General features: G+C 57.2%; 12 protein-coding genes across 12 annotated transcripts; 9 read left to right on the forward strand and 3 right to left on the reverse strand.

Annotated features, from left to right (window-relative positions):
- The first annotated feature begins 384 nt into the window (after window positions 1-384).
- SCHCODRAFT_02566332 (uncharacterized protein) lies at window positions 385-1,303 on the forward strand. The gene is made up of 5 exons (XM_003038566.3): window positions 385-468; window positions 521-803; window positions 855-905; window positions 956-1,082; window positions 1,134-1,303. The coding sequence occupies exons 1-5, from the start codon at window positions 436-438 to the stop codon at window positions 1,228-1,230; spliced, it is 591 nt and encodes a 196-aa protein (XP_003038612.1). The 5' UTR covers window positions 385-435; the 3' UTR covers window positions 1,231-1,303.
- A 213-nt stretch (window positions 1,304-1,516) lies between these two features.
- Window positions 1,517-3,892, reverse strand: SCHCODRAFT_02611672 (uncharacterized protein). Its single transcript, XM_003037236.2, has 9 exons — window positions 3,606-3,892; window positions 3,431-3,550; window positions 3,217-3,381; window positions 2,858-3,163; window positions 2,766-2,800; window positions 2,528-2,707; window positions 2,417-2,472; window positions 2,303-2,364; window positions 1,517-2,251 (listed from the first exon to the last, which is right to left on the reverse strand). Exons 1-9 carry the CDS (start codon window positions 3,627-3,629, stop codon window positions 1,586-1,588), a joined length of 1,614 nt encoding a protein of 537 aa, XP_003037282.2. The 5' UTR covers window positions 3,630-3,892; the 3' UTR covers window positions 1,517-1,585.
- A 311-nt stretch (window positions 3,893-4,203) lies between these two features.
- On the forward strand, window positions 4,204-7,476 carry SCHCODRAFT_02611674 (glycoside hydrolase family 92 protein). Its single transcript, XM_050344489.1, has 14 exons — window positions 4,204-4,684; window positions 4,743-5,344; window positions 5,395-5,487; window positions 5,534-5,626; window positions 5,676-5,709; window positions 5,757-5,770; window positions 5,826-5,956; window positions 6,006-6,024; window positions 6,078-6,186; window positions 6,235-6,433; window positions 6,490-6,604; window positions 6,656-6,778; window positions 6,836-6,930; window positions 6,986-7,476. The coding sequence occupies exons 1-14, from the start codon at window positions 4,216-4,218 to the stop codon at window positions 7,266-7,268; spliced, it is 2,379 nt and encodes a 792-aa protein (XP_050202305.1). The 5' UTR covers window positions 4,204-4,215; the 3' UTR covers window positions 7,269-7,476.
- A 356-nt stretch (window positions 7,477-7,832) lies between these two features.
- On the forward strand, window positions 7,833-8,199 carry SCHCODRAFT_02488262 (uncharacterized protein; the record flags this gene model as incomplete). Its single annotated transcript, XM_050342894.1, has 2 exons — window positions 7,833-7,944; window positions 7,979-8,199. 2 exons carry the CDS (start codon window positions 7,833-7,835, stop codon window positions 8,197-8,199), a joined length of 333 nt encoding a protein of 110 aa, XP_050202306.1.
- A 246-nt stretch (window positions 8,200-8,445) lies between these two features.
- On the forward strand, window positions 8,446-9,509 carry SCHCODRAFT_01079512 (Zip-domain-containing protein; the record flags this gene model as incomplete). Its single annotated transcript, XM_003038564.2, has 4 exons — window positions 8,446-8,730; window positions 8,781-8,856; window positions 8,904-9,173; window positions 9,235-9,509. The coding sequence occupies 4 exons, from the start codon at window positions 8,446-8,448 to the stop codon at window positions 9,507-9,509; spliced, it is 906 nt and encodes a 301-aa protein (XP_003038610.1).
- Window positions 9,510-10,736: 1,227 nt separating this feature from the next.
- On the forward strand, window positions 10,737-11,443 carry SCHCODRAFT_01116386 (uncharacterized protein). Its single transcript, XM_003038563.2, has 4 exons — window positions 10,737-10,858; window positions 10,914-11,055; window positions 11,107-11,177; window positions 11,229-11,443. Exons 1-4 carry the CDS (start codon window positions 10,764-10,766, stop codon window positions 11,368-11,370), a joined length of 450 nt encoding a protein of 149 aa, XP_003038609.2. The 5' UTR covers window positions 10,737-10,763; the 3' UTR covers window positions 11,371-11,443.
- Window positions 11,444-11,552: 109 nt separating this feature from the next.
- SCHCODRAFT_02611686 (MFS general substrate transporter) lies at window positions 11,553-14,041 on the forward strand. The gene is made up of 8 exons (XM_050344490.1): window positions 11,553-11,902; window positions 11,959-12,149; window positions 12,219-12,699; window positions 12,755-12,814; window positions 12,865-12,958; window positions 13,006-13,168; window positions 13,216-13,289; window positions 13,343-14,041. The coding sequence occupies exons 1-8, from the start codon at window positions 11,613-11,615 to the stop codon at window positions 13,865-13,867; spliced, it is 1,878 nt and encodes a 625-aa protein (XP_050202307.1). The 5' UTR covers window positions 11,553-11,612; the 3' UTR covers window positions 13,868-14,041.
- A 308-nt stretch (window positions 14,042-14,349) lies between these two features.
- On the forward strand, window positions 14,350-15,544 carry SCHCODRAFT_02489498 (phosphatidylinositol N-acetylglucosaminyltransferase; the record flags this gene model as incomplete). The annotated part of the gene is made up of 6 exons (XM_003038561.1): window positions 14,350-14,449; window positions 14,498-14,725; window positions 14,788-14,968; window positions 15,049-15,214; window positions 15,279-15,424; window positions 15,499-15,544. The coding sequence occupies 6 exons, from the start codon at window positions 14,350-14,352 to the stop codon at window positions 15,542-15,544; spliced, it is 867 nt and encodes a 288-aa protein (XP_003038607.1).
- An 811-nt stretch (window positions 15,545-16,355) lies between these two features.
- On the forward strand, window positions 16,356-16,944 carry SCHCODRAFT_02161486 (uncharacterized protein). The gene has a single exon (XM_050341957.1). It carries the CDS (start codon window positions 16,537-16,539, stop codon window positions 16,879-16,881), a length of 345 nt encoding a protein of 114 aa, XP_050202308.1. The 5' UTR covers window positions 16,356-16,536; the 3' UTR covers window positions 16,882-16,944.
- A 629-nt stretch (window positions 16,945-17,573) lies between these two features.
- Window positions 17,574-18,997, reverse strand: SCHCODRAFT_02611694 (uncharacterized protein). The gene is made up of 2 exons (XM_050344491.1): window positions 18,500-18,997; window positions 17,574-18,448 (listed from the first exon to the last, which is right to left on the reverse strand). Exons 1-2 carry the CDS (start codon window positions 18,888-18,890, stop codon window positions 17,691-17,693), a joined length of 1,149 nt encoding a protein of 382 aa, XP_050202309.1. The 5' UTR covers window positions 18,891-18,997; the 3' UTR covers window positions 17,574-17,690.
- Window positions 18,789-19,428, forward strand: SCHCODRAFT_02566359 (uncharacterized protein; the record flags this gene model as incomplete). The annotated part of the gene is made up of 1 exon (XM_003038560.2): window positions 18,789-19,428. Exon 1 carries the CDS (start codon window positions 19,159-19,161, stop codon window positions 19,426-19,428), a length of 270 nt encoding a protein of 89 aa, XP_003038606.1. The 5' UTR covers window positions 18,789-19,158.
- On the reverse strand, window positions 19,344-22,727 carry SCHCODRAFT_02611695 (uncharacterized protein). Its single transcript, XM_050344492.1, has 13 exons — window positions 22,471-22,727; window positions 22,230-22,414; window positions 22,107-22,180; window positions 21,467-22,053; window positions 21,311-21,417; window positions 21,126-21,256; window positions 20,927-21,078; window positions 20,639-20,880; window positions 20,354-20,587; window positions 20,231-20,288; window positions 20,013-20,174; window positions 19,826-19,947; window positions 19,344-19,766 (listed from the first exon to the last, which is right to left on the reverse strand). Exons 1-13 carry the CDS (start codon window positions 22,700-22,702, stop codon window positions 19,515-19,517), a joined length of 2,538 nt encoding a protein of 845 aa, XP_050202310.1. The 5' UTR covers window positions 22,703-22,727; the 3' UTR covers window positions 19,344-19,514.
- Window positions 22,728-22,757: the final 30 nt, after the last annotated feature.

Below are 22,757 nucleotides of genomic sequence, written 5' to 3' on the forward strand. Positions count from 1 at the left end.
TGGACTCCAAATTCATGGTCTCCATCGATGCTTTGAGAAAACATACTGGATGCTGAATGTCCCGAACATCTGTGGCTACTGACTATGGTTGTCTTCTACGTCGGCCCTTCCGACGGGTAGGCATATGGCCGTGCAATGATCTCCCTGTTCATCGAGCGCCACATCACTATGCATGTGGTTTCCCTCGCACGAACAACTCGTTGCCGATGTTGACCTATGACAAGTACCCCTTGAAGGGAGAGTGAACGAAAGCAAGCCGAATCAGAATCGTATTCAGAGGTCAGAGCGAAACCCGAGTGAGCCTCAGCTATTTGTGCCTTGTCGGCCAGTCGGCCCGAGGTGTCTAAACGTCATTGCAATATACTGCTGAGTCAGCAAGTGTCCTTGTTCTCCTCCTTGTCAGGTCCAGCGGTTAGGCGCTTGTTATCGGTGGTCATGTCATCTGAATTCGCGTCGTTCGCGGCATATGTGAGTGACTAGCTACATGCTCTGCCAGTACAATGCTGAGCTACTTACCCAGACCCCGCCACCCGATGACCCTGCTGCACGCGCATCAACGTCCCGAGCTTCTCGACCATGGTTTCCCAGTCACACTTCCTCCAACACCGACACCAATGTCGTCTCTCCTGTATATGGAACCACATCATATCAATCCGGCGGCATTCCTACCTTTGGTGACAGCGCGTCAGGCGGCATGGGTGCTGTAGAGGATGCAGAGAGCCAGCAGAACCAATGGAAGACGCGATATGGAATGCGCGTCGATATCTTGGCAGCATTTGCATATATACTGGGGCCGGTCTCGGGTGCGTCCTCTTCCTATTTGTCGTATATCCAGCCGCTAATCGTGACCGTAGCCCTAGTACTACTGATCATTGAGACGGAGAACGATTTCGTTCGGTTTCATGGTGCGTCTACATCACTATACTCTCGCCCTTCTTCTGACACCAACCTTCAGCATACCAGTCAGCACTTCTGACAGCCCCCCTCATACTACTGCGCATATTATTCTCCCTCTTGCATTTCTGGGGATTCTTGCGGACATTATTGACCCTATGTATTTTCGGCTCGGAACTTTTCATGGCGTACGTCCAGCGACCTGACTTCGTTCTTCAGTTTCGCTCATCCTTCGACAGATACAGAGCTTTCACCGACGCATCACAGAATGGGCTTGTTCGATTCCAGTTACCCTATATAGGGGTGCTCGCCGAGCAATGGCTAGCGGAAGAATGAGCCAACTTTACCGTTTGCATTCTGCTTCATGTATTGTCTTATCATCAATGCATCTATCCTTTGACCATCGCAGCCGTCTTCAAGTACGTTCCCACTCGAGAAGAATGCGCTTCGGGAAGCATCACAGGGCGACATACTGCTATCGCTGCCACTGAGATGTCATTGACAACGCCCAAACCCACAGCCTGCGAACGGCGCCTCTCGGGAGTGCGCCCATCGAATGTTACGCCATCTCGAATTGCACGTGCGTTTCAATCTTATGGCGAACATCATCCATGCGAGAATGCACAAGCAATACTACGGCCACTATCAGGGTACATCAGGTTGGTATCATAGCAAGCAACCCCACTAGGCCTTAGACGAAGACACGCTTGAAATACTTCTTCATGCCGTCGACGTTCTTCACGATGGCCCCAATGAATTCATCAGGTCTCACGACGACGATGGTTGGATCATCGGCGACCTCGTATGCCTTGTAGGCTACGCCATCCTTGTCCGTTACCGTGTGGGTCGCTTTCATCGTGGTCCCCTTCGCGGAACCGCGAGGCGTTATCGCTACAACGTCAACGAGGCCCTTCGGATAATGCTCGACCACAGCTGTGACTGCATCGACGAACGGCGAGTCCTTGGAGAAGACGAGCACGGTGTGGTGCGTGATCTTGAAGACGTCGAACAGCTGGACGACATCCCCATCCACGGGCGCGTCAGGAGTGCGATCACCGGCGCACACGCCATGAGCCCCAACGTACGCGCTCTCCCGCTCGTCTATGACGGGAGGCTCGCGGCGCTCGTCGATGGCGAGGGAGCTCCAGCGGTAGTGTATACCGAGCATGAAGAGCGGGCCGCCGCGGAACCAGCCCTCGTCGGGGTTCTCGCCAGGGCGCATCGTGCGGTCGAGGAGGCGCGTCGTTCGCCCGAGCATCTCGCGGATGACGGGCACACGCTCATCGCTGTAGGTTGCCAGGAGAGAGAGGGGAGCGATGCCTTTGAAGACGAGAGCCATCTTCCAGGAGAGGTTGGCCTGTGTACGTATGAGTATATGCAAGGAAAGTAGCATAGACAATCGACTGACCGCGTCCAGTACGGACGAGTTCATGCCTTGACCGCCAGTGGGGCTGTGGGTGTGCGCCGCATCTGCAACGACATCACCATGCGTTTTTGGAGGCGCCCCACTGTCATGACTGACCTCCCACCAGGAAGACGCGTCCCTCACCGAACTTGCTCACCATACGGATGTTTGGCCTCGGATAGTGGTGATGAGCTTGGGACGAGCGTTGCAAAATTTACGCAAGCTCACCTGAAGACAGACAACGATATGACTTCCCCGAACAGAACATCGGTACGCCCGGAAATATTGTAGAAAGTCTTAGCGAGTTCCTCCCCACTGGAGGCGACCTTGTCGTAATCGAGATCAGGCCCGCTCGCTATGACTGCCACCTTGTCCGAATCGACGCCTTCGCACGGGCGCAACAGGATCCTGTACTCCGTTAGCATCCAGGCTTCAATGCCGCATTGAGGTAGAGGTATAGACTTACATTTTGCTCTTCGCGTCACCCCAGCTATGCCATTTCTATAGAAGTGTATGTCGGAAGATGGCAATGGCGAAGGACGGGGAAATGATGCTCACGTCAAGTGCGAGACCGGGCTTCACGACCATGTCACCGGTCACAATCCTATCCAGTTCGCGCGTCTCGCCCTCGAAGTTGAGACCGAGAAGCTTTCGCACGCTGCTGCGACCGCCGTCCGCTCCGACGACAAAGGCAACATTGAGTTCTTCAACGGCACCATCATTGGCGATACGAGCGTGAACCGCGTCCTTGTCCTGCTTGAAGTCGAGGAGTTCGGTGCTCATCTCGACTTTGATGCCGTAGCGCTCGAGGTGCTCGCGCAGCAACTCTTCGTGACGGTCCTGACCGAGCATGAGGATGTTGGACTGCAGTGGAACAATATGTCAGAGCGGTCAAGGACGAGAGGATGAAGACATACGTATGGAGTGTCAGGCGTAGGCTCGACATAAGGTATCATGATGAACTCTCGAAGGACTTCGGTGCCACCCGGCAACTTGTAGTGAACTATGGGCTGCGGAAAGCCCGACCGCTTCTCGAGGTCATCCAGCAGCCCGAGCTCCTTGTAGAGCTCGAGTGTACGAGGCTACAGCGCGTTCAGCGATGTCTCAAGGCAGTAAATCCGTGCGGCCTACCTGGATGCCAGAACCCTTCTGCCCGCGGCGTGGGGTGGTGAGCTTGTCAATGACGCGGACACGAAGACCGTTCTGCGCCAAGCAGAGGGCGGTGACGAGGCCAGAGGGACCTCCGCCAACCTAGGTGCGGCGGAGGTCAGAAATCGTGTCTTTGCCACAAATGAGGAACGCGCACAACAAGAACGTCGGTTGAAGACATGGTTGAGCTGAGACTGCTGAGTTGTAAGACTCGAAGAGGGGATGAGGATGATAGGCAGCATAGGTAGAGGTTTATATAGTGGGACGTCGAGCGAGAATTATTGGGGCTTTTCCGCGGTCTTGCCACCGACCAAAGTGAAGCAAGTTCGGCCGTGGTTCGGCAGAGGGAATCACGTAGGAGAGGCTTAGTTCATCTGTCATATCAGATTAGATGCGCTGAGCCGGTGGACCATCCTCTCCTGTCGTTCCCAGGATATACCAGAGCACGAGCTGTGGTAGATCGCGGGCCTATACACCTCAGAGGCCGGAAACAATCGTGCGCCTCCGTTAGATGCGGCGCAGGCTGGGAGCACGGCGATGGAAGTCCCGCATAGCACAGGGTAGCCAGATGCAAATCCATAGTCGTAGCGTCCACAAGCAGAGGGCGGAGGTTTAGTAAGAGTATGTACATCGGGCTTGCGGAAGGGCGTGAACGGTGGTCGTAGTCAAGAAGTTGAACCGTGCGAGCCCTCCGGCGCTTGCCGTCGCACAAGCTTCGGTCGGTCCGGGCCGAAGACAGGTTCTCCAGTCCTTCCCCGCATTGGTTCATGTCGTTCAGGTTGCGGGTTTTCTTGTTACTTTTACCCTTCATCCATGCGGCCACACTCCCTCCTGAATTCGCAGACCCTCCGTCTCTCCAAGTTGATCATGTCAACCCTCTCATAGGGAATGGTGGCGACACGCCGAATGGCTCAGGCGGCATGATTCCTTCTACCGCGCCACCCTTCGCCATGACGCGCTGGGTCGCTCAGACGCGCGAGAACTACGTGTCTATGACCCCGTACAACTCAACGGACAGCTCGATTCATGGGTTCCAGGGTACGCATCAGCCTGCCATCTGGATGGGCGAGAGCGGGAATGTGGTCGTTGTGCCGGGCTCGGGGGATGTGAAGTCTCAATTCAAGGATCGTGGAATGGAGTTCATCGAGCGGGAAGCACGAGAAGTGCTCAGTCCGAGCTATTACGCCGCTGATCTGGACTTGAATGGGGGGACATTGAAGGCGGAACAAAGCGCAAGTAAGTACCATTGCCAGAGACCGCGTTCTCGCAAGCTAACATCAATCGTCTTTCCCAGCCTCGCGTGTCGGTCATCTACGATTCACTCTCGACAGCAAGACTGCGCGAGATCCATACGTCCTCATCGAGGCGTCGCGTCCGTCCATCATCACCTCCACACCCACGAATGTGACCTACCCAGAGGGTCAGGCGCAAGTCGATGCTTCGCGTCGCCAGATTACAGGCTACAATGCTGAGCGCCAGGACTGGATTATCGACCCGGTTTCTATTCACGAGGCCGCTAGCGGATTCAAGGGCTACTTCTGCGCGCGCTTCGATCGCGACTTCGCCTCCTACGGTCTGTTGCAGAACGGTACTACGCTACCGGCGGACACCGTGCAGGTCCAAGGACCTCTCGTCTCCGCATACGCGCGCTTTGCGCCGGAGGATAGCGACAATGGCAGCCTGACAGTGAATGTCCGCGTCGGCGTGTCATTCATCTCGACGGAGCAGGCATGCAAGAATGTCGACAACGAGATCCCAGACGGTACGACTCTGGAAGATACTGCGCGCAAGACGCGGTCTGCTTGGGCTGAGAAGCTGGGAAGGATCGACGTGGAGGGGGCGAAGAGCGATGATGATCTGGCCGTCTTCTACACGGCGGCATTCCATGCTCTGCAGGTCCGTCGCACGTGACTTTTGTGCGCGGTCACCAACATTGTGGTCAATAGTATCCATACGAGCAAGACGAGGACGGCAAGTACTACTCTGGTTACGACAATAGCGTGCATGAGGGCGTCTCGTACGATGGCTACTCTATTTGGGTAGGTCTTGCATGTTTGCTCCGGTCAATCACTGACTTGCAGTTAGGACATGTATCGCGCTCAATGGGCATGGCTCATCCTTATGGCTCCGGAGCGTGTACCGGGCATGATCACCAGCATGCTCCAGGACTACCGCGAAGTAAGCAGGGACAATTGGAGTCCGCACATCTCGCTTATCATGCACGCAGGGTGGCTGGCTCCCAATGTGGAAGAACATAGTTGGTAGGCTGTCTGAGTCTTTTCGCGCTGCGAGATGCTGATCTTTGCAGAAACGAACATCATGGTGAATTTGTGGCACTGGCCCTTCGCGTCTGGCAAGCCCGGCTAATAGTGTGCAGATCGCCACTCACGCGGACTCTATGGTTGCGGAAGCAGTTGCGAAAGGCGTGAAGGACTTTGATCTGGATCTGGCATGGGAAGCGGTGCTGAAGGACGGGACAGTCCCACCAGTGAACGACTACAATACAAAGTGAGCATACTTTGTGGAGTAACAATGCGCGACACTGATGCCCTTGCAGATATGATGATCGTCAGGAAGTACGTAGACTCATGCAGGTGTCCTCGTCTGCGGCCTGACTATTCCCCTTCAGAATGTTGACTATGAAGTGCGTGCCGGACTGTCGACTGTCTACGCAGACAAAGGATGGGTCGCCGATGACATACACTCGGAGAGCGCATCACGCACGCTAGGCTATGCTTGTGGGTTTCCCAAGACTGCCTGTGGCCGCCCTCTAACCTACCCCGTAGACGACGATTACGCCATCTACATCCTCGCAAAAGCGTTGGGCAAACCGGAGAACACGACTGACTTCTTCTATAACCGGGCGATCAGCTCATCGCTCGTGCTCTTCAATGACGAAACAAGCTATATGGAAGCCAAGAATGCGGATGGCACCTGGGCCGGCGAAGAGAATGGGTGGACCGAGGGCGATAAATGGGTGTACAGGTGAGCCGCGGGGATTGACCCCTTCGCAAACCGGTCGAGGACTGATGCGGACTTAGTTTCGACGTCGCACATAACATACCTGGCCTCATCGAGAAGCGAGGAGGCAAGGCTGCCTTCGTGAAAAGCCTGGATGAGTTCTGGGACAGTGGGCATGCTGATTTTGGTAACGAGGTCCGCGGACCGCTCGGATGATTGAAGACTCTCGCTGACGAAATTCCCCAGCCCGCCCATCACGTACCTTACCTATACGCGCTCGCGGGACCGGAATACGCGTACAAATCGCAGGAGCGAGTACGCCTGGTCGCGCGGGAGAACTACAACAACACGGACCGCGGTCTCAGCGGGGTGAGCGAAGTTCTGAATCGACTTTGCTGTGCACCCCATGCTGACTGCTCACCTCAGAACGAAGATTGCGGGCAGATGAGCGCGTGGTACATCTTTAGCGCCCTGGGCTTCTACCCTGTCGACCCCGTTTCGGCCGAATACGTCGTCGGCTCGTGAGTGTGGCACCTGTTCTCGACAGAGGGGCATTCTTGACCTGATACCCGGCAGACCCTTTTTCGACAAGGTTACGATTCGTCTGCCCTCAGCGTCCGAGCCCGCCTCAAACAGGACGCTCGTGGTTGTGGCCGAGGGCGCTGCGGACAAGCCCTATGTCAAATCCATCCTCGTGGATGGCGAAGCAGTTCCTCGGAGGGCGCTTGACCTCACCGGTGGTGAATTCACCATCAAGCACCCTTGGGTCGCTGGCGGTGCTACCATTGTCTTCGAGATGTCAGAGCAGCCACAGGGGCGCGGGGAGAACGCGACCGGGCGGGACGAGAGTGAGCTGTAAGCCTAGTGTAACTGGGGAGGTGCTGATATCGACTTTCGAGGTATGGAGCAGAAGCTATGGAAGGGTGTACGATACGTGATGCGACTGTTTAGCTTCCTCGGACTGTGAGCTATACGAGAAAGTGCGCGCTTTGCGTTGTCTGAAGGGTACGAAAGCGGGCAATATGTGTTCGTATTGATTGGCCGGCCGCGAATTGAGGACCGCTCCGGTGATGCCTATGCGGACCGAAGCTCCGAGCACCACTTGAATACTGCCCTCATCGCCGCCCAGCCTCCGTGGGCTTGCTTCTCTCTTCCATCGCCCCCTGGCTTTCTCCGGCCAGCGAAAGCGCGCGCGCTTACGACTATAAGGCTCGGGCTCAACGTTACCGACGAGAACAGCGTCTGCGCATCACATCATGGCGCCCTCTCTCCCCATCACCACCGACGACCTCAGGTCGATGTTCGTACACATCCCCGAGACACCTTTGCAGGAGCGCATCTTTGTCATCTTCCTAATACTCTCACTTTCTCTTGTTGGTACGCCTGCAAACTCAGAGCTTGCGATCGCGCCGCTGACGACGTCATGTCCTCAGCGGTGACCTTCCCAGGGGTCTCAAAACAGCTCCCCTTCTTGAGGATACCTGGGCTAGCATTCTTTATAGGAAAGCACTTCGGAACGGGCGAGTCTTCATATTGTGTTCTCTTGTCATACTTCTTATTCTATCTTAGGCGTCATACTATCCACCGCCTTCTGTCATCTCCTGCAGGACGCGTTCGAGAGCTTGACGAAGCCTGATGTGCAGAAGCGATACAATAATGTAGGACGGTGGACGGGCCTTATAATGTGCGTCCCTCGTATCTCGCATACTAACCGATCGCTCACCGTGTGGGCAATAGTCTTGGCTCGCTCATACTCATATTCCTCGTCGAATGTGCGTGTGCTCTTCTGAATCGTTGCAGTGTGTTGATAGCGCGTCGCAGATATATCGACGGCATACGTCGACTATTTGCAGAACACTCCGCCCTCTCCAACTCCCTCAGAAGAGCCATCGCCGCCACACACAAACGGCCCCATCCTCGTCACCACACTACCTCACGGGCATGGTGGAAAACTTACATCGGAGCCAGCGCCGCTGCATCCAGATGAACACTCCCCCCTGCTATCGCATTCCGACTCGCATTCTCATCACTCCTCAATGCCTGTGCGCCCCGGCTTCATCAGCGCGACGCTGAACTCCCCTCGCCTGAGCGCATGGGTCCGCCGATCGTCACATAACGTGTACTATGGTCAGCGCACGCCGCTAGACTGCATATGTCGCGTGAATGTCGACGGCTCCCAACGCAGTATCAGCGAGGGCGGAGATTCGAGACCAGCCGAATGCATATGTGTTGAGGCGGAAGCGGAGACGGAGACTGTGACGGACGCTGAGGACGAACCAGTAGTACCGCTGGGGAGGAGGCGGCAAGTCATCGGGATTCTTGTGCGTGCGCTCTGCGGTCCAAAATATACCTCAACTCACGGACAATACAGGTCCTCCAAGCAGGCATCATGATCCACTCGACTGTCATCGGCCTGACGTTGTCTATCACGTCGGGCTCCGATTTCAGTACGTCCTTTGCTGTGCTTCCAGACGTCTGCTGACTATGCGTGCAGCATCTCTTGTGACCGCTATTATATTCCACCAGATGTTCGAGGGCCTATCGTTGGGTATCCGGATATCAGCGCTACCTACGTCGCCTCACCATGACCATGATCACGGTTCGCCACAGCGCAACCACGACAAGCACGAACACCGGACAGTGCTCCAGCGCCTTGCGCAGAATTGGCTTAAGCTCGTCTTGTATGTCCTATTCGCGATCACGACACCGGCCGGTATGGCGGTCGGCATTGCCGCCTTCCGCGGTGGGAGCCATTCCGAGACTGGTGAGCTTCTGAATTCTTGGGACTCGGTTTAGAAGATAGTTGACGAACACCTTCTCTGCAGCACGCATGGACCTCATTCAAGGCGTCATGTCCGCCATTTCCGCGGGAATGCTCATCTACGCGGCGACGGTGGAGATGCTGGCAGGCGATTTCGTGTTCGGGAATATGAGTGGCACGCATGGACCGGGGCATGGCGGGCACCCCCATGCGCATGAGCACCTAGACGGCACAGACGATCCCGACGTATTGGACGGCGGCGTGCGCAAACAAGTAATCGCCGTCGTGTCCTTATTAGCGGGTGTTGCGGGTATGGCGTTAATGGGACTCATAGAGTAGGCGGGGAACGGATCATACACTGGCATAAGCAGACACTGATTCCACCATCTGTTGTACATGTCGCTCATTTATCGTACAGTCGGGGACAGCCAAAGTCGACAATTTCGGGTACTCTGCCGGAAAACTTCGGACTTTGCGGCAAACGATGCCTTTCGATGAGAGGAGTAACCTAAATAAATCTCAGACCGAACGGCTCTGCCGTTGGCCCACAAATCGCGATTTATTGGTCGAGGGGGCCCAAAATATTGGCCACCCCTCATTTCTGCCCCTAAATTCAAGGAAAAATGGTTTTTGAACGCCTTTCGCCCATGTCCGCCCGTTTATTCGGTCGTAAAGTCACTGGAGCAATGCCGAAAAGCGCTCAAAATAATAAAAATGCGTGACGTTATGCATGTCTGTCACACCATCGTTACAGTGATGGTGGCTGGCGATGGTCCGCACCTTGCTCGCGAGCTAACTTCAGCAAGCTGGCGCGGCATGGGTATAGTCCACGCTCCATATCTACGAGCTTTTCTTACTTTTAGCGCTGTCGGCACTTGCCGAACACCGTTGAAACTGGCCCAAAAATTGGCCACCCCCGAAAAGTGGTCCTAAAATCGCGGAAAAATCGTTTTTGGGGCTTTTGAGCCCTTCTGAGTTCATTTCTGAGCTCAGATTCCCGTCGGATAAATTATTTTGTGCTCCGACACGGATTGTCGACTTTGGCTGTCCCCGACTGTAGGAGCCTGGAATAATGTGTACCCTCTGCATGTATATTGCCCTCATGGCCATATCTATTGTTCTATTGTGGCGTAACACATCGTGTCCCCCCGCGTGGCCGAGAACAATAGCCGGAGGTAGGCCAGGCGGTGAGATGAGAAGGGTACGCGGCCTCGCTGGGACATAATGGAAGAGATGAGATAGGCGAATGAGATACACGCGCCGCGGTAGCGACGAGCACGCACCGGCCTCGAGGACTTCGTCTTACATATGCGCCCCAAATCGCGAGGCGGCGCCCTCGCGATGTCCGGTGTATCAGGGTACACCGACACCTTCGACCACAGACCCCACGGTGCGCTTATCCAGCTCGAGAAGCTACGCACCTATCTAGGCGGGTGGCGAAGCACCAGCGGCGACCTGCGCTCGAGGAGATCGCAATCGAGGGCATCTGTGAGACCGGCGAAGCAAGCCACCACCACATTCGGACGACGACCTAGGCGAAGGATGTCCACCAAGCTCTCGACGCAGTACCATCCCTTCCTCTTTCTCTTGCTCATGCTGTGCGCGATGGCGGAATTGGGGCTGGGGGTATTTCTGATCGTGACGGGATACGAGCACGAGTACTGGCCGAGCTCGCGATACAGGGCGCTGTGAGTCAATCACTATCTGGCTATTGGGGATGGAAGGCTAACTACCTCTACGCAGGCTAATCCTCTTCCTCTTCGACGCGGCGTGGACGATATTTTTCTCGAGCGCCTACTTGTTATATTGCCTGGAGGGCGGCCGGCGTCTCCTGGCGGACATTGCAAGCTCCGTGATATGGCTCATAATGACAACGACGCTTTGGGTACGTGCTTGTGGCAAAGTGAGGGTGAATAGGCTGATCGGCGTGGTACAGGGTGCTGCAGCGGGCCTGTGGCACAATACACGAACGGGAGGGGATTGTACGGGACAACCGGCAATTTCTGAGTTAGTGAACCTCGTCGCCGTCTTCGCAAAGGCTGATTATGACACTCACAGATGCCGGGAGACGCTGACGATAGAAGGACTGGGCTGGGCGCAATTCTCGTTATCCGCACTCACGATGCTGTCGACGATCGCTTGGATGCAGGAGTCGCGGTGGAAGAGAAGACTGGACGAGGTGCTTGAGATGCCGGTCTGACGAGATAAGAGCACGATATCTATTCGCTCGCAGCGCTGTGTAACTTAATGAAGTCCAAGTCCAAGTTGCGTGCATGGCGGTGTGAGCTGGGATCGGGCACGCACGATTTGCTTCCGCTGATGACTGACGTCAGTGATGGATGGGCTATCTGATAACCCGCACGTCTTCTCTCTAGCCATGCACCTGAGCCGAACCTGGGACCTGAGCTGCTGCACTAACGCGTCTCCTTATCAGAGGCCACCATGTCCTCTCACTCTTCTGAAGACCCGTCCTCCGCGCACGACCACCGTCGCCAGTCGTGCAACTCGATGCTCGAGTCCTATACTGCCCACGAAGACACTACCGACGAGTCGGAAGTAGAGCCTGGGTCCCCTGCAGACTCAGACGACATACTCGGCAGATGTAGAAGCCCAAGCCATGAGCTCTCTGCTCGCTCGCGCGAAGAGATCCTCGCTGCCCAGAAGCGACGTGCCACCTTCATTCGGGGGCTTGCTCTCCTCTGCGCATGCAGCCTTAGTGTTGGCTCTCATTAGTACGTCGATACTATCCGTATCAGATAACAGCGACACCTAAACAAATAACTGACAGTGCATCGTACGTCCTAGGACCACTGAAGAGTCGCTTGGCACGCGAGCTCGGAGCCAGCCACACCGAGTTCAGCCTTCTCTTCTCTGCGTATAGCTTGAATAGCACCTGGACCAGCCTTGTCGGAGGCGCTCTTGCTAGCAAGATAGGGACGACCGCGACCAGCATCATTGCTACGGGAATCATCCTCGTCGGTACGTTTACACCATCCTCTATTCTCTCCCCTCTGCCTCTAGAAGCTCTAATCATTGAATGCTCTCCAGGCCAACTTATCCTCTTGCTCGGCCATACAATTGGCAGCATACGACTCATGGCCCTCGGCATGTTTATCTTTGGTATCGCAGTCAGCCCCCTCGCCGTCGTACAAGAGACCATAATCGTCCGCTTCTTCCGCTCGCACGGTCTCGGCGTTTCCCTGGCGCTCGGCCTTCTCGCTGGCAAAGGCGCTTCCTTCTTATCGGCGCGTACGGCATACCCTCTGAGCGCGCACTTTGGCCCCAACGCACCGTTCTTCGTCGCCGCGGGGCTGGCGACGTTCTCCTTCGTGGTGAACCTGCTGTATGTCGCTGCTTCGAGGTGGCTGGTGGACGGGGCGTGCGCGGATTTGGAGGCGGCGGATGTGGAGGAGGAGGCGAAGCGGAGGTGGTCGATAGATATCACGGAAGCTCAGGCGTTGGAGAAGGTCGCGGCGAAGAAGCGCGTACGTCTGCGCTCCGTGGTAAAGCTGGGGGATGTATTCTGGGCGTGAGTACTCTTGCCATGCTGTTCGACTTTCATGCTCAATGGTCTCTGGATTCAGATATGTTTTCTTGAATGTGCTATGTGGTTCCATCTGGTCGCCCTTCGTCCATCTTGCTGCGTAAGTCTCGGGCTGAAGCATTGCACAAACCCAGTCTGACGAGGTCATAGAAATATAATCGAGACACGATACTCTCTGCCAGAGGCTTCCGCGGCGAGTCAGGCTTCGTACCTCCTTGCAGGCAGTCTTATAATGTACCCCTTGGTGAGCCTTTGTTGTGCGCTGCTATGGCCGCACGCTTACCTCCCCAGTGTGGCTTCCTGGTCGATAGGTTCAAGCATCGACCCATCGTTATCCAGCTACTTGTGTGCTCGTCCACCTTGACGCTCTTCTGCTACGCGTGGCTGGCGCTTTCGACGAATACACCAATACCCGGGATTTTGGCCTTCGCCATTGGTCATGGCTTTTCACCTTGTAAGTACTCATTTTTTGCAGCGAATTCTCCACTCACGATATACTAGTACTACTCGTCGTGTTGGTGCCCAAGATCGTGCCTCTCAAATTTGTTTCCACCGCGCTCGGTGTACATAAGAGCGTAAGCTACTTGCCTGCATTCTAGAATGACGGGAAATTTAACTCGTTTTCCAGCTTGAGAATTGCGGCTCGACGATTTTCCAGACCATTGCCGGCCTCGCTCTCGATATTCACAAGAGCAAGGCGGGCCCTTCGACCAATCCGACATCGCTGCAACGGCTGCTAAACATCTTCCTCGTACTCAACATCTTCCAGCTGGCAGCCATCGTCACCCTGGCATGGCTGCAGAAACGGCGGACGACTGCTCACGTGCACACCCATGATAGCCGATCTTCATGCACGGTGGTCGATAGCCACTCGAGCGCGTCTCCGGATGGACGCAGGTCGCCCTCATCAGAGGACGCGCGCGCCTCGCAGCTTCTGCTTCCACCTTCAGAAGGCGACTCGGGCGCTGGCTATGCGTCCATCACCCGAGCCAAACTACGCGGGGAGGCGCGCCTGCGAGCGGAGACGGCCCGAGGTCGAATCTTCGCCTCGATCTGTGGCTGCCTCGTCGTTTCTTGCTGGGTGCTGTTTATGGGGACGGCGTACTTTCGGATGGGCTTGAAGGACGTACCAGGAAAGGGGATCCAGAGATGAATGAAGGCCGAAGGTGAAATGAACTGTATCTATCTATTAGTCACCTACCCAGATCGTGCGTTGTATCGCAGGTGAAGTTTACGTCTCTGTGCATAGTATACCTGATAGGCTGCGTCTATACCATCTCGCTTGGCTGATCGATACGGGTGATGGTCGAGATACGGGTTATAAACGATGGTGGGCGAAGCGGATAGAGTTTAGGGTCCGCGCATATCCTTTTGGGATATGCCTTCGCAAGGGACACGGTGATAGTGGGATAAAACCTGGTGATAGTAAGATATAGCCTCCGATTACTCGACGAGTGATAATCCAGATGCGAAGGAGTGTCGCGGCTCACACGTTGCGGGTGTGGGTCCAGTCCGTAAGCGGCAATCAGCGGCGGGTTCTCGATCACATGATCGGGCCCGGAGGCCTCCCACGTTCCGCCACGTCGAGCTCGTCGCGCGAAGTAGCGGTGGACGGCCTGCACGTTGCTAGCGTCGATGGCGGACGAACCATGGGAGAAGGTGCTGTGGAAGAAGCAGCCATACCCGGATAACTACATTCCGGAGGGCCTATTCCTGTCGTCTCTGCGAAGAAATCGTGAGTGGAATATATCGCGTGTGGCAACGGAGGCTGACCATGGCATAGCGAACTTCCGGCCGTATACCTACTGGCAGCTCGTCTTCCTGTCGTTCGCGATAACCCAGCACCTAGCAAGCATCGCCATCTTTGTCTCCGCGTTCACGATGCTCAAGGATCATGTCCTCGACCCGCGTGTGCTGCTTTGGCTGTCCATAGCTGGCTTTTTCTTGGGACATTTCGTTTGGGAGGTGTTGGTGCGCGCAATATCCGACCGCGAAAGGCGGCGGGAGGACCGTGAGTCGCCCAGGAAATGCCGTCGCTACGAGGGTCGCTGCTAACGGAAAGTGCGGACCCAGGCATGCGTGCGGTCAAGGCCTCCATTCTGCTCTTCCTCGCGCTCATGTGCCTCGCGCCAGTGCTCCGCACGCTCACCGCTGCTACGTCTTCCGACTCCCTCTGGGCCATGGCGGCTGCGCTCTTCATTCTGAACGCGCTCCTCGCGGACTACACCCCCATGCCCGGCCACGCTCGCGAACGGTGCGTCCCCCTTTCTCCAGCGGTTAATGTCTGTCCCGCCGCTTGTCCCTACCCCTGCGCTGACACGCCCACGCCTCCAGCCTGACGTCGGTTCTGTCAACTAATGCCGCCATCTCGTCCTCCGTTGTCCTCGCCTCACGCCTGGCGCACGATCTGGCCGTGTTCGCGCTCACGCTCTTCGCGGTGGAGGTCTTCGCCCTGTTTCCGATGCTGCGCCGCCGGCTTCAGGTGGGGTTCGCTGCTCACGTTCATTCTGCCACTTTGCTCACGTTTGTTTATTTTGTTTCAGACGACTCCTGCTCCCGTGCAGGCTGGCCTCACGGTGGCGCTTGTGCTTCTCGCGCTTTCCCTCAGTGCCCGTGTCTCCGCAACAGCACCGTGGCTCTATGCCGCGATCTTCACTTTTGTCACATTTGCGGCACCAGCTATGCTTGTCTGGGCTCAGCAGTACAAGAAGTACGTTCTTTACCCCATCCGTAGTACTCGTACATCTCGACCACGGCCCCGCGTTAATGAAGACCTTTGTACAGCGAAATCCGCGGACAATGGGACGTCGCGGTGCCCAAAGTCAAGTAGTATATGGCCCCAAACCTCGAGGCCGTCCCGATCATCCCGAAGAATTATCTACAACACCAGCATCGTGCCGTCTGGGTCTGGGTCCCACACAGACCGTTCCCACTCCTTCTGCCCTCCGCCCAAGCCCTACAACCTGCCCACTCGTTCTCTTCGGTGCGCCACCAATTCTCGCACCGTTCAGGGTCCGGCTGCCTGCCAATCGACCTGAAACTATGACCGTGGCCTCAGTCGTGCTGATCGTCGTGTCCTCCACGGGGGGCTCGGATTCCCGCTCCCTCCGATGGGTGCGCCACTCGCAGGCGCGCCATTTGGGGCCACTTGGCGATAAGATACTGCCGACAAACCCCGTCGCCTGATCCCGCTTGCCAGCCGGCCTTCCTATCCTGCGTCAGCGAGATCCGCCCTGAGATGGGCAGGCCACGAGCATGCCAGAAGGGCGATTTGGGTTGCAGAAGACCGTGTCGGACGCCGAGAAGAGGAGAAGGCTGCCGGGGCCGTCAGGACTGTGACAGATGTGCCGGAAGTAGGGAGCGTCGACTGCCAGAAGCGCGCGAGGACGCCGCCTGGACGGAGATGAGATGCTTGTATCCCTCGCTAGGCGACTCTACTGCTCAATATCGCGGGCGCTGACACGCGGAAGAACGGATGAGGAGCGACGCGACAGGCGGCGAAGACAGCAGAAATTCAGCGGCACGCCCAGGATCAATAATCAGCTCATGCACACCACCACGAGCATCACAATCTTCGTCACAGGTATCAGCCAGGCCAGGTCTCGGAAGTGCGCCCTGCAGCCGCGCCTCGAGGTACCTTGGGGAGCCTCGTTGCCACCAATAGCCTGGCGCTCGATCTTCCACGGTTGCCTCGCGCCTTCCGCATCCGGTCAAAAGTCTGCCGTGCGGTAAGGTAGGTCTCGTATCCAGGATGGCCCGACGACGAATTCGCCTGCGGGACCGACGAATTCCTCTGCGAGCGTGTGCTCAAATTAAGGGTGGATGGGTGGCTCATGTGCGAGGTGGGCGCACGCCTTCCCGAGGTGGCAGCGTCTGTCCGGGAGGCCTGCGTGCGTCTCTAGGGGCGCATGCAGTCTTCCCAGAGGGGCGTGCATATGTGCGCTTGCCTTCGGCGTATGTCCAAGCCAGACGCGCAGCTGTAGGCGATACACCTGTCTGACGAGCGCGCCGACGGAGCCGGAGGGTGGGTTATCTGCCACTGCACGCCCGCCTGCAACTCCAAGGCGCCTGAGTTGCAGGCCAGGTGACCCATCCGTAGGTCCGTACATAGACCCGGGAAGGGAGCGCGAAGCCTGCAAGCCGGCACAGCGGAGACTTGCTGTATAGAAGGCTGTCACGAGCGTAGACAGGCATCGCAATAGAGTGCACTTGTAGCCTGAAAAATCCCGGCGCAAAGTTCGTTAGAAGCTGTTACCCCGGTAAGGTCAATGGGCCTTCTGCCGCCCTGGGTCAAAGCAGCAGAGGGCCGGGAACGCTCGCTGTCTCACGCAACCGAGAGAGGATTCAAAAATATTGTATTCTGTGCCAGGCTAGCGTACGTGAGTGAGAAAAATGACTGGACAACGATAAATCAAGAAGGAACATGAAGGGAATCGTCACATAGGTAGCTATCTATGCACATAGGGAGAAAGGAGAGATATAACATGGAAGGATAAGGTTATAACTGTTGCACGGAAGGAGAGTGGAAAAGGAGTTCAATAGTTCATACGTCGGATAGCAGTAGCATGAGGTGTTCTTGGACGACGACCATGGATAAGTGAAGAAGAAATTTGATAGCCAGTCTGTGATAGGAACGTCGTAAGCATTCGCGGCCTTTACCCAGTGTAGAAGGCATGCTCACCTGATAATCATGGAAGGGAAGCAAGCTTGAAGAGACTTGGCAGGTTATGTTACAGCATATGATACATACATACAGGATACACAAGAAAGCACGGACGCAAGCAAGCTGGGAGACGATACGATCCGCGGATATCGGTCTAGCAGGTGGTCCGAGACGAAGGGAGCGTTGCAATTGCAGGGAGAGCTTTGTCGTGCATGAGTTCGCAGGCGCGTCCGTTAATTATCCTTGTGGGCGATGGAAGAGGAGAGGAAGCGTAGCAAATCCGGGCTTGGGGAGTAGTCCCCGCCCGCTCAGGCTACGCCTCCCCGTCATCATCGTCCACCCGTTGTCGCTTCGCACCCTTGGGCACGCCCATACCGATTCCCCTCGCCTCGAGGACGTCCATCGCGACGCGCGCCGCGCTTTCGGACGTCTTTTTGCGCGTGCGCGTCCGGCGGAGCGCACCGAATGCCTGCGCCTTGATCACGGCCAGCGTCCCGGACATGGGGCCCGGACCAGGCGACGGCGAAAGCGACTGACGCGCCGAGTCGGGGTTGTCGGGGGCAGGACGCTTGCGCGGATTCGGTGCGGGGTCGCCGTCGCTACGCGGTGATCCCGAGCTGTGATCGCTGCCGCCGAACGGCGCTGGGAGGCCGTTCGGTGCCGAGTCACGGCGAGCGGGCGCCGGCGCGGTACCGTTGTTGCCAAAGCGCATGCGGAGCGCATCGCTGGCGGGACCACCGAGGGAGGCATCACCACCATGGAGGGCGAGATCGGCAGCGCTGGTGGGATGGGGGTAGCGGCGGTAGTAATCGTGGTCGGCGACGCCATTCGCGTCGGGGTAGAATTGGTATGAGGCAGCGAGGGATGCGGAGGAAGAAGGTGGGGTGGAGGAAGGGGAGATGGAGCGGCTGTTGGAGAAGACGTATGGCGCGGCGGAGTCGAGGGCTGCGAGGGCTGCTTTTGAGTCGTCGCCTGGGTAGCGAGGTGCGTAGGAGAGATCTTGGGAGGTGATTGTAGGCGACGTGAGTGAGGGGGACTCGGTGAACGTGGGGGATGCGGTGGATTGAATGTCTGGGGCGAAAGGTCAGCCGGAGAAGGACACGATTTCTTTGGGGAGCAGACCTTGATAGTCGTACGAGTACTTGGGTACGCGGGGCATGGATGCCGCCACTGACGCGGTGCTGGAGTCGGAGGGCGCGTACGAATTGGGGTAGGAGGGATCGGAGCTCTGGTAGGGTGCGCAGACGGCTGGATCCTGGGCGTATGGTGTGGAGGCAGACATCTGGATGGGCGAGAGGTTCGGTGGCAATGGGAGGTCATCGTGGGGGTCGTGGGGGCCCTTGCGGGCGTCAAGGAGCGAGCGCCAGATGCGATCGCGGTCCTTGAGCTCGTGGCGGAGGCGGGAGTTCTGCTGTTTGTACTCGTGGGCCTGCTGCTGGGCCTCGCGACACGAATCCTGTAGTTGAAGGACGACCTGCTCGAGGGAAGTGACTGGCGAGGTAATTGAGTACATAATGAGAGGCGAAGAGGGCGCGGGCCGGAGGCGACGTTACCTGTTTCCTCGAGAGTAGCGATGTAATTAGCGCGCCGCTGTCTGAATGCGGCCTGAGCGTCCGCATTTTTCTTCTTTCGGAGGGCGATGTCAGCCTTGCGCGCGTCGTCGTCGTTCTGGGCGGGCTTCGCCTGAGCCTGGGCGTTCGGGGGCATGGTAGGTGGCGGGGGCGGGCGATGGCGGAGAGCAAGGGCGTTCTGCGGGAAGTTTGATTTATAGATTGGGCTGAATGGAGAAGGGGCCGGGCACCCATTTTGGAAGCTGCCCACGACCAGCCCTGCCTCGCCGCAAGCCGCCTCCCGCCGCCACGCCTCCTGCCCCGGATGGCTCACATCTCCGCTCTATCATAGCACGCCAGCCGCCCGCGTGCGCCCCTCCACACAGACAAGGTTTGCCCCCAATTTCCAACCCGCACAAACCTCCCCGCAAGTCCACAACCGTCCTGCCACTTTCGGACGTCCCAAACCAGCCAAAAGGTCCGCGGACCCAAATTGCATGACCCCACATTTTATCGTACTCGACGCCGTGAGGTCCGCGATATCTACCGACTACACCGATCGGCCCGACCCCGAGATGAACGAAAGATCATGTCTCATCCCCCTCCATCATCGAGCTGGACCCCTCCTCCTCCCCCTGCCCCTCTGCCTCCTCTTCGCCTTCTTCATCTTCTTCATCCTCGTCACCCTCCACATCAATGCACTCCATCTTCGTCCCTGCCCCGTCTAGAACACACGCAACTCTCCGGTTTGGTCTTCCGTTCACCGCAAGCGATACCGCGCCAGATCGACATCCTACCAGCCGCCGACTCTTCTTGATCGGCATCTCCACCGCGGCCATCTGCGCAAGCACAACCTCAGCCCGCGTCATCCCTCGCCCTAGCTCACGCGCCCACGCACCTCTCCTGCCTCGCAGCGTCCCATCACCTCCAGCGCCAGATTTTCGCGGCTCGTAGCCCCGTGTATCGCTAGCGTTTGATAACCTAAGTCATGGTAGCCGACACTCGCTAAATAGACAGCTTCTGCTTCCCCCGATCAAGATCATACATGAGCCTGCGTCATGGCGCGATTCAAAACGCGAACGCACCTGGTGTGCGCACAACGATCAACATGTCCTGGTCGTCGAAAAAGTCCCCCTCGAGTAACTCGTATGCAGGACCGTCTGCCGTGGTGCATGACAGCACCGCGACATCGAAGTTGTATGGGGGCGCAGCGCTCCCCGCCGCGTACGGCTGCCGCACCACGCATACTGTGATCAAAGTCAGCCCGTCAGGCCAGAACACGTCCGATGGGCACGCCACATACGCGCGGACCGGTCCTCAGCACAGAGACCCATGGCCAGATACTGCACCTGCCCCCCGCCCTGCGACAAGAAGGAATACCATCAGGCACGCGCACGCGAGGCAAGAGATATGGCGACCCTCTAACCTGATCTTCTTCCCGCCTGATCACCCGCTCCTTCGTGAACGCGTGTCTCATATGCCCGGACAGCGCCGGAGTCGGCTGCGCCTCTCCGGCGTCCTGCTGTCCGCGCACGGCCACGCTTGAGCGCGAGGCGGCCCCTGCCCCAGTGGCGAAAATTTTGGAGCAGCTCGCCGCGATGTCGTCCACGAGCACGCTCACGTTGCGCTCCATCTTGCGATGGTCCAGGCGCTCGATGTGCTGCGACAAGATTAGGGTGGCCACTACCATCGCGCCGCCGGCACCACTCACCAAACCGATCGCGACGAAGTTGGGGTCGCTTGCCGCCTTGCGAGCGCGCGCCAGCACCGAGGTTAGTGACGACTGTGCTGGCATCCCGATCTCGAAAGGCGGAAAACTCGGTGCACCGCCGATAAACCATCCGTCAATGACGCTTCCTGCCAGGCTATGTTCCATGAAGTTGTTGACCTCGAGGAGGTCGTGTGTTGGGGGAGGAAGTTCGGTAGCTGCTGGGTTCCGTGCGCGCGCAGTTTCTGCAGTACTGTAAGCCGATAATACAAAAGAACCCGGGACCCTTACCATGTCGTACCCAGGAGATGAACTCCCTAAACCTCATAAGCTCCTCCCGCGCTGCAGTCGCGAGCCAGTTGAAGACGATTAGGCCTCGGCCGATCATATCCAAACACCTCTGAACCTCGATGCGATCGAGGTTGAAGAGCGCATATTGAGGCCTGCAATTACCGTCAGCTGCGTACCAGAATCCGCGGTGATAGCTTACAGGTGAGACCATCCTAGCACTTCCTCCATTATGAGATGAAGCCTTTGGCATGCCGGGGCGATACGCCTCTCGCTAGTGTCTCGCAATTTCGTGAGTGCTTCCGTCACAGCAGAATCCCAGCGCTGTAGTGCCTGCAACGTTCGTCCTGTCAGCAATATACGCCACGAAACAGGTCATGTACCTACACGGTCGCTCGTGTGCTCACTGCTCGCCAAGAAGTCCAATAGCGACTCGGTACACTTGCCCGTCACCAGCAGGTGCGTCAAGTCCAGCATGCCGGCAGCTTGGTATTCTAGAAACCATCAGTATGAGCTCGTGAGAGAACGCACGCCACAGCTCACGGCGGAACTCCTGTTGCTTCTTCTCAAACTCAGAGAGGAACTTGGGGCCCAGTAATCGCGCGCCTGTGTGGGATTCCCCTCCATACCATACGTCGCGCATGTCCTTCGTCAACCGCGTCATATAATGCACGAGCTCTCGCGCCGCGGAGGATAGCCTTGCAAAGTCCCGCACGTGCCGCTCTCGGAGTAGTCGGATGTCTAGCGTGGTAGGTAGCACGTCCGTGCATGGCCGTGAGTCCAGCACTATCATCGGATGGAGGAACAATAGCGGCTCGAGTGGATCCTTGTGCATGAAAAGGGTGGTAAACGGCGCGGGAGAAGCGTATGAGGCAGCACCCATCGGAAAGCAGCCATCGAGTAGAGTGTAGATGTGCCCCGCCTCGTCCGCGGCGGCAAGGATGCTGTCGAGATTGTCAGTGTCGACATCATCGATTTCCGCCCCCGGAGTTTTAGCCTGTGGACTGGCCGCGATTGAGGTCAAGGCAGGATCATGCGCCAAGGTCGGCCAGTTCACGAGCGCGTCGTGGACAGTCTTCTTTGGTTTTGCCTTGGTTGCGCTGCCCTGGAAGGCGAAGAGATCGGTCGCGCTATGGGACGAGCGTCAAAATCGCAAGTTTGCTTGCGCCACCAATGTGCTCACGTCAAGCTCTGCGACTCTTCCGCGAGGTGGTCTAGCAAAGGAAGGGTTCGCAACGTATACAAAGAGGATCCTGTCTTCGCGCGTCTGTTAGCCGCAACGCAGTGTCGCTCTCGGAGTACGCACGATGACCCCGTTACGCTTGAAGATATCCGGAATGATGGCCTTCTTCTGCGGTCGCTCGTCCTTGAACCACCATAGTGACGTGAGGCGAGTATCGCATTCCACGGGAAAGGAAGACTGTTCACGTCCGTCCTGGATGGAGTGTAACGTGATACGCGGTGGATCATGCGCAACCGCGATACTCTGGCCTGTTCAAAGACCTTCACAATTCAACGCACTGGATAGATGATGGAAGTCAACATACCGTCCGGACTCCAGGCTATACCGACGATATGCTCGCTGTCGGAGGCCTCCGCCCCTACATTTACATCCCATTTCTTTTGTCCCTGGACTTTCCAGAGGCTCATGCGATCCTGGCCACCGATTCGGGATATGAGTATGACGAGATCCTTGTCCGGACAGCATGATGCGTCTAGTATTCGTGACGGAGACGGCAGCTGGATCAGCGCCAGCGATGAGAACGCGTCGCCGTTCATTGTCAGCTCGGTGGCGGTCGACGCGACGCGGCGGGAGTGAACCTGAGTGATCGCG

Source organism: Schizophyllum commune (assembly GCF_000143185.2).
Source record: "Schizophyllum commune H4-8 unplaced genomic scaffold SCHCOscaffold_2, whole genome shotgun sequence".
Lineage (NCBI taxonomy): Eukaryota > Fungi > Basidiomycota > Agaricomycetes > Agaricales > Schizophyllaceae > Schizophyllum > Schizophyllum commune.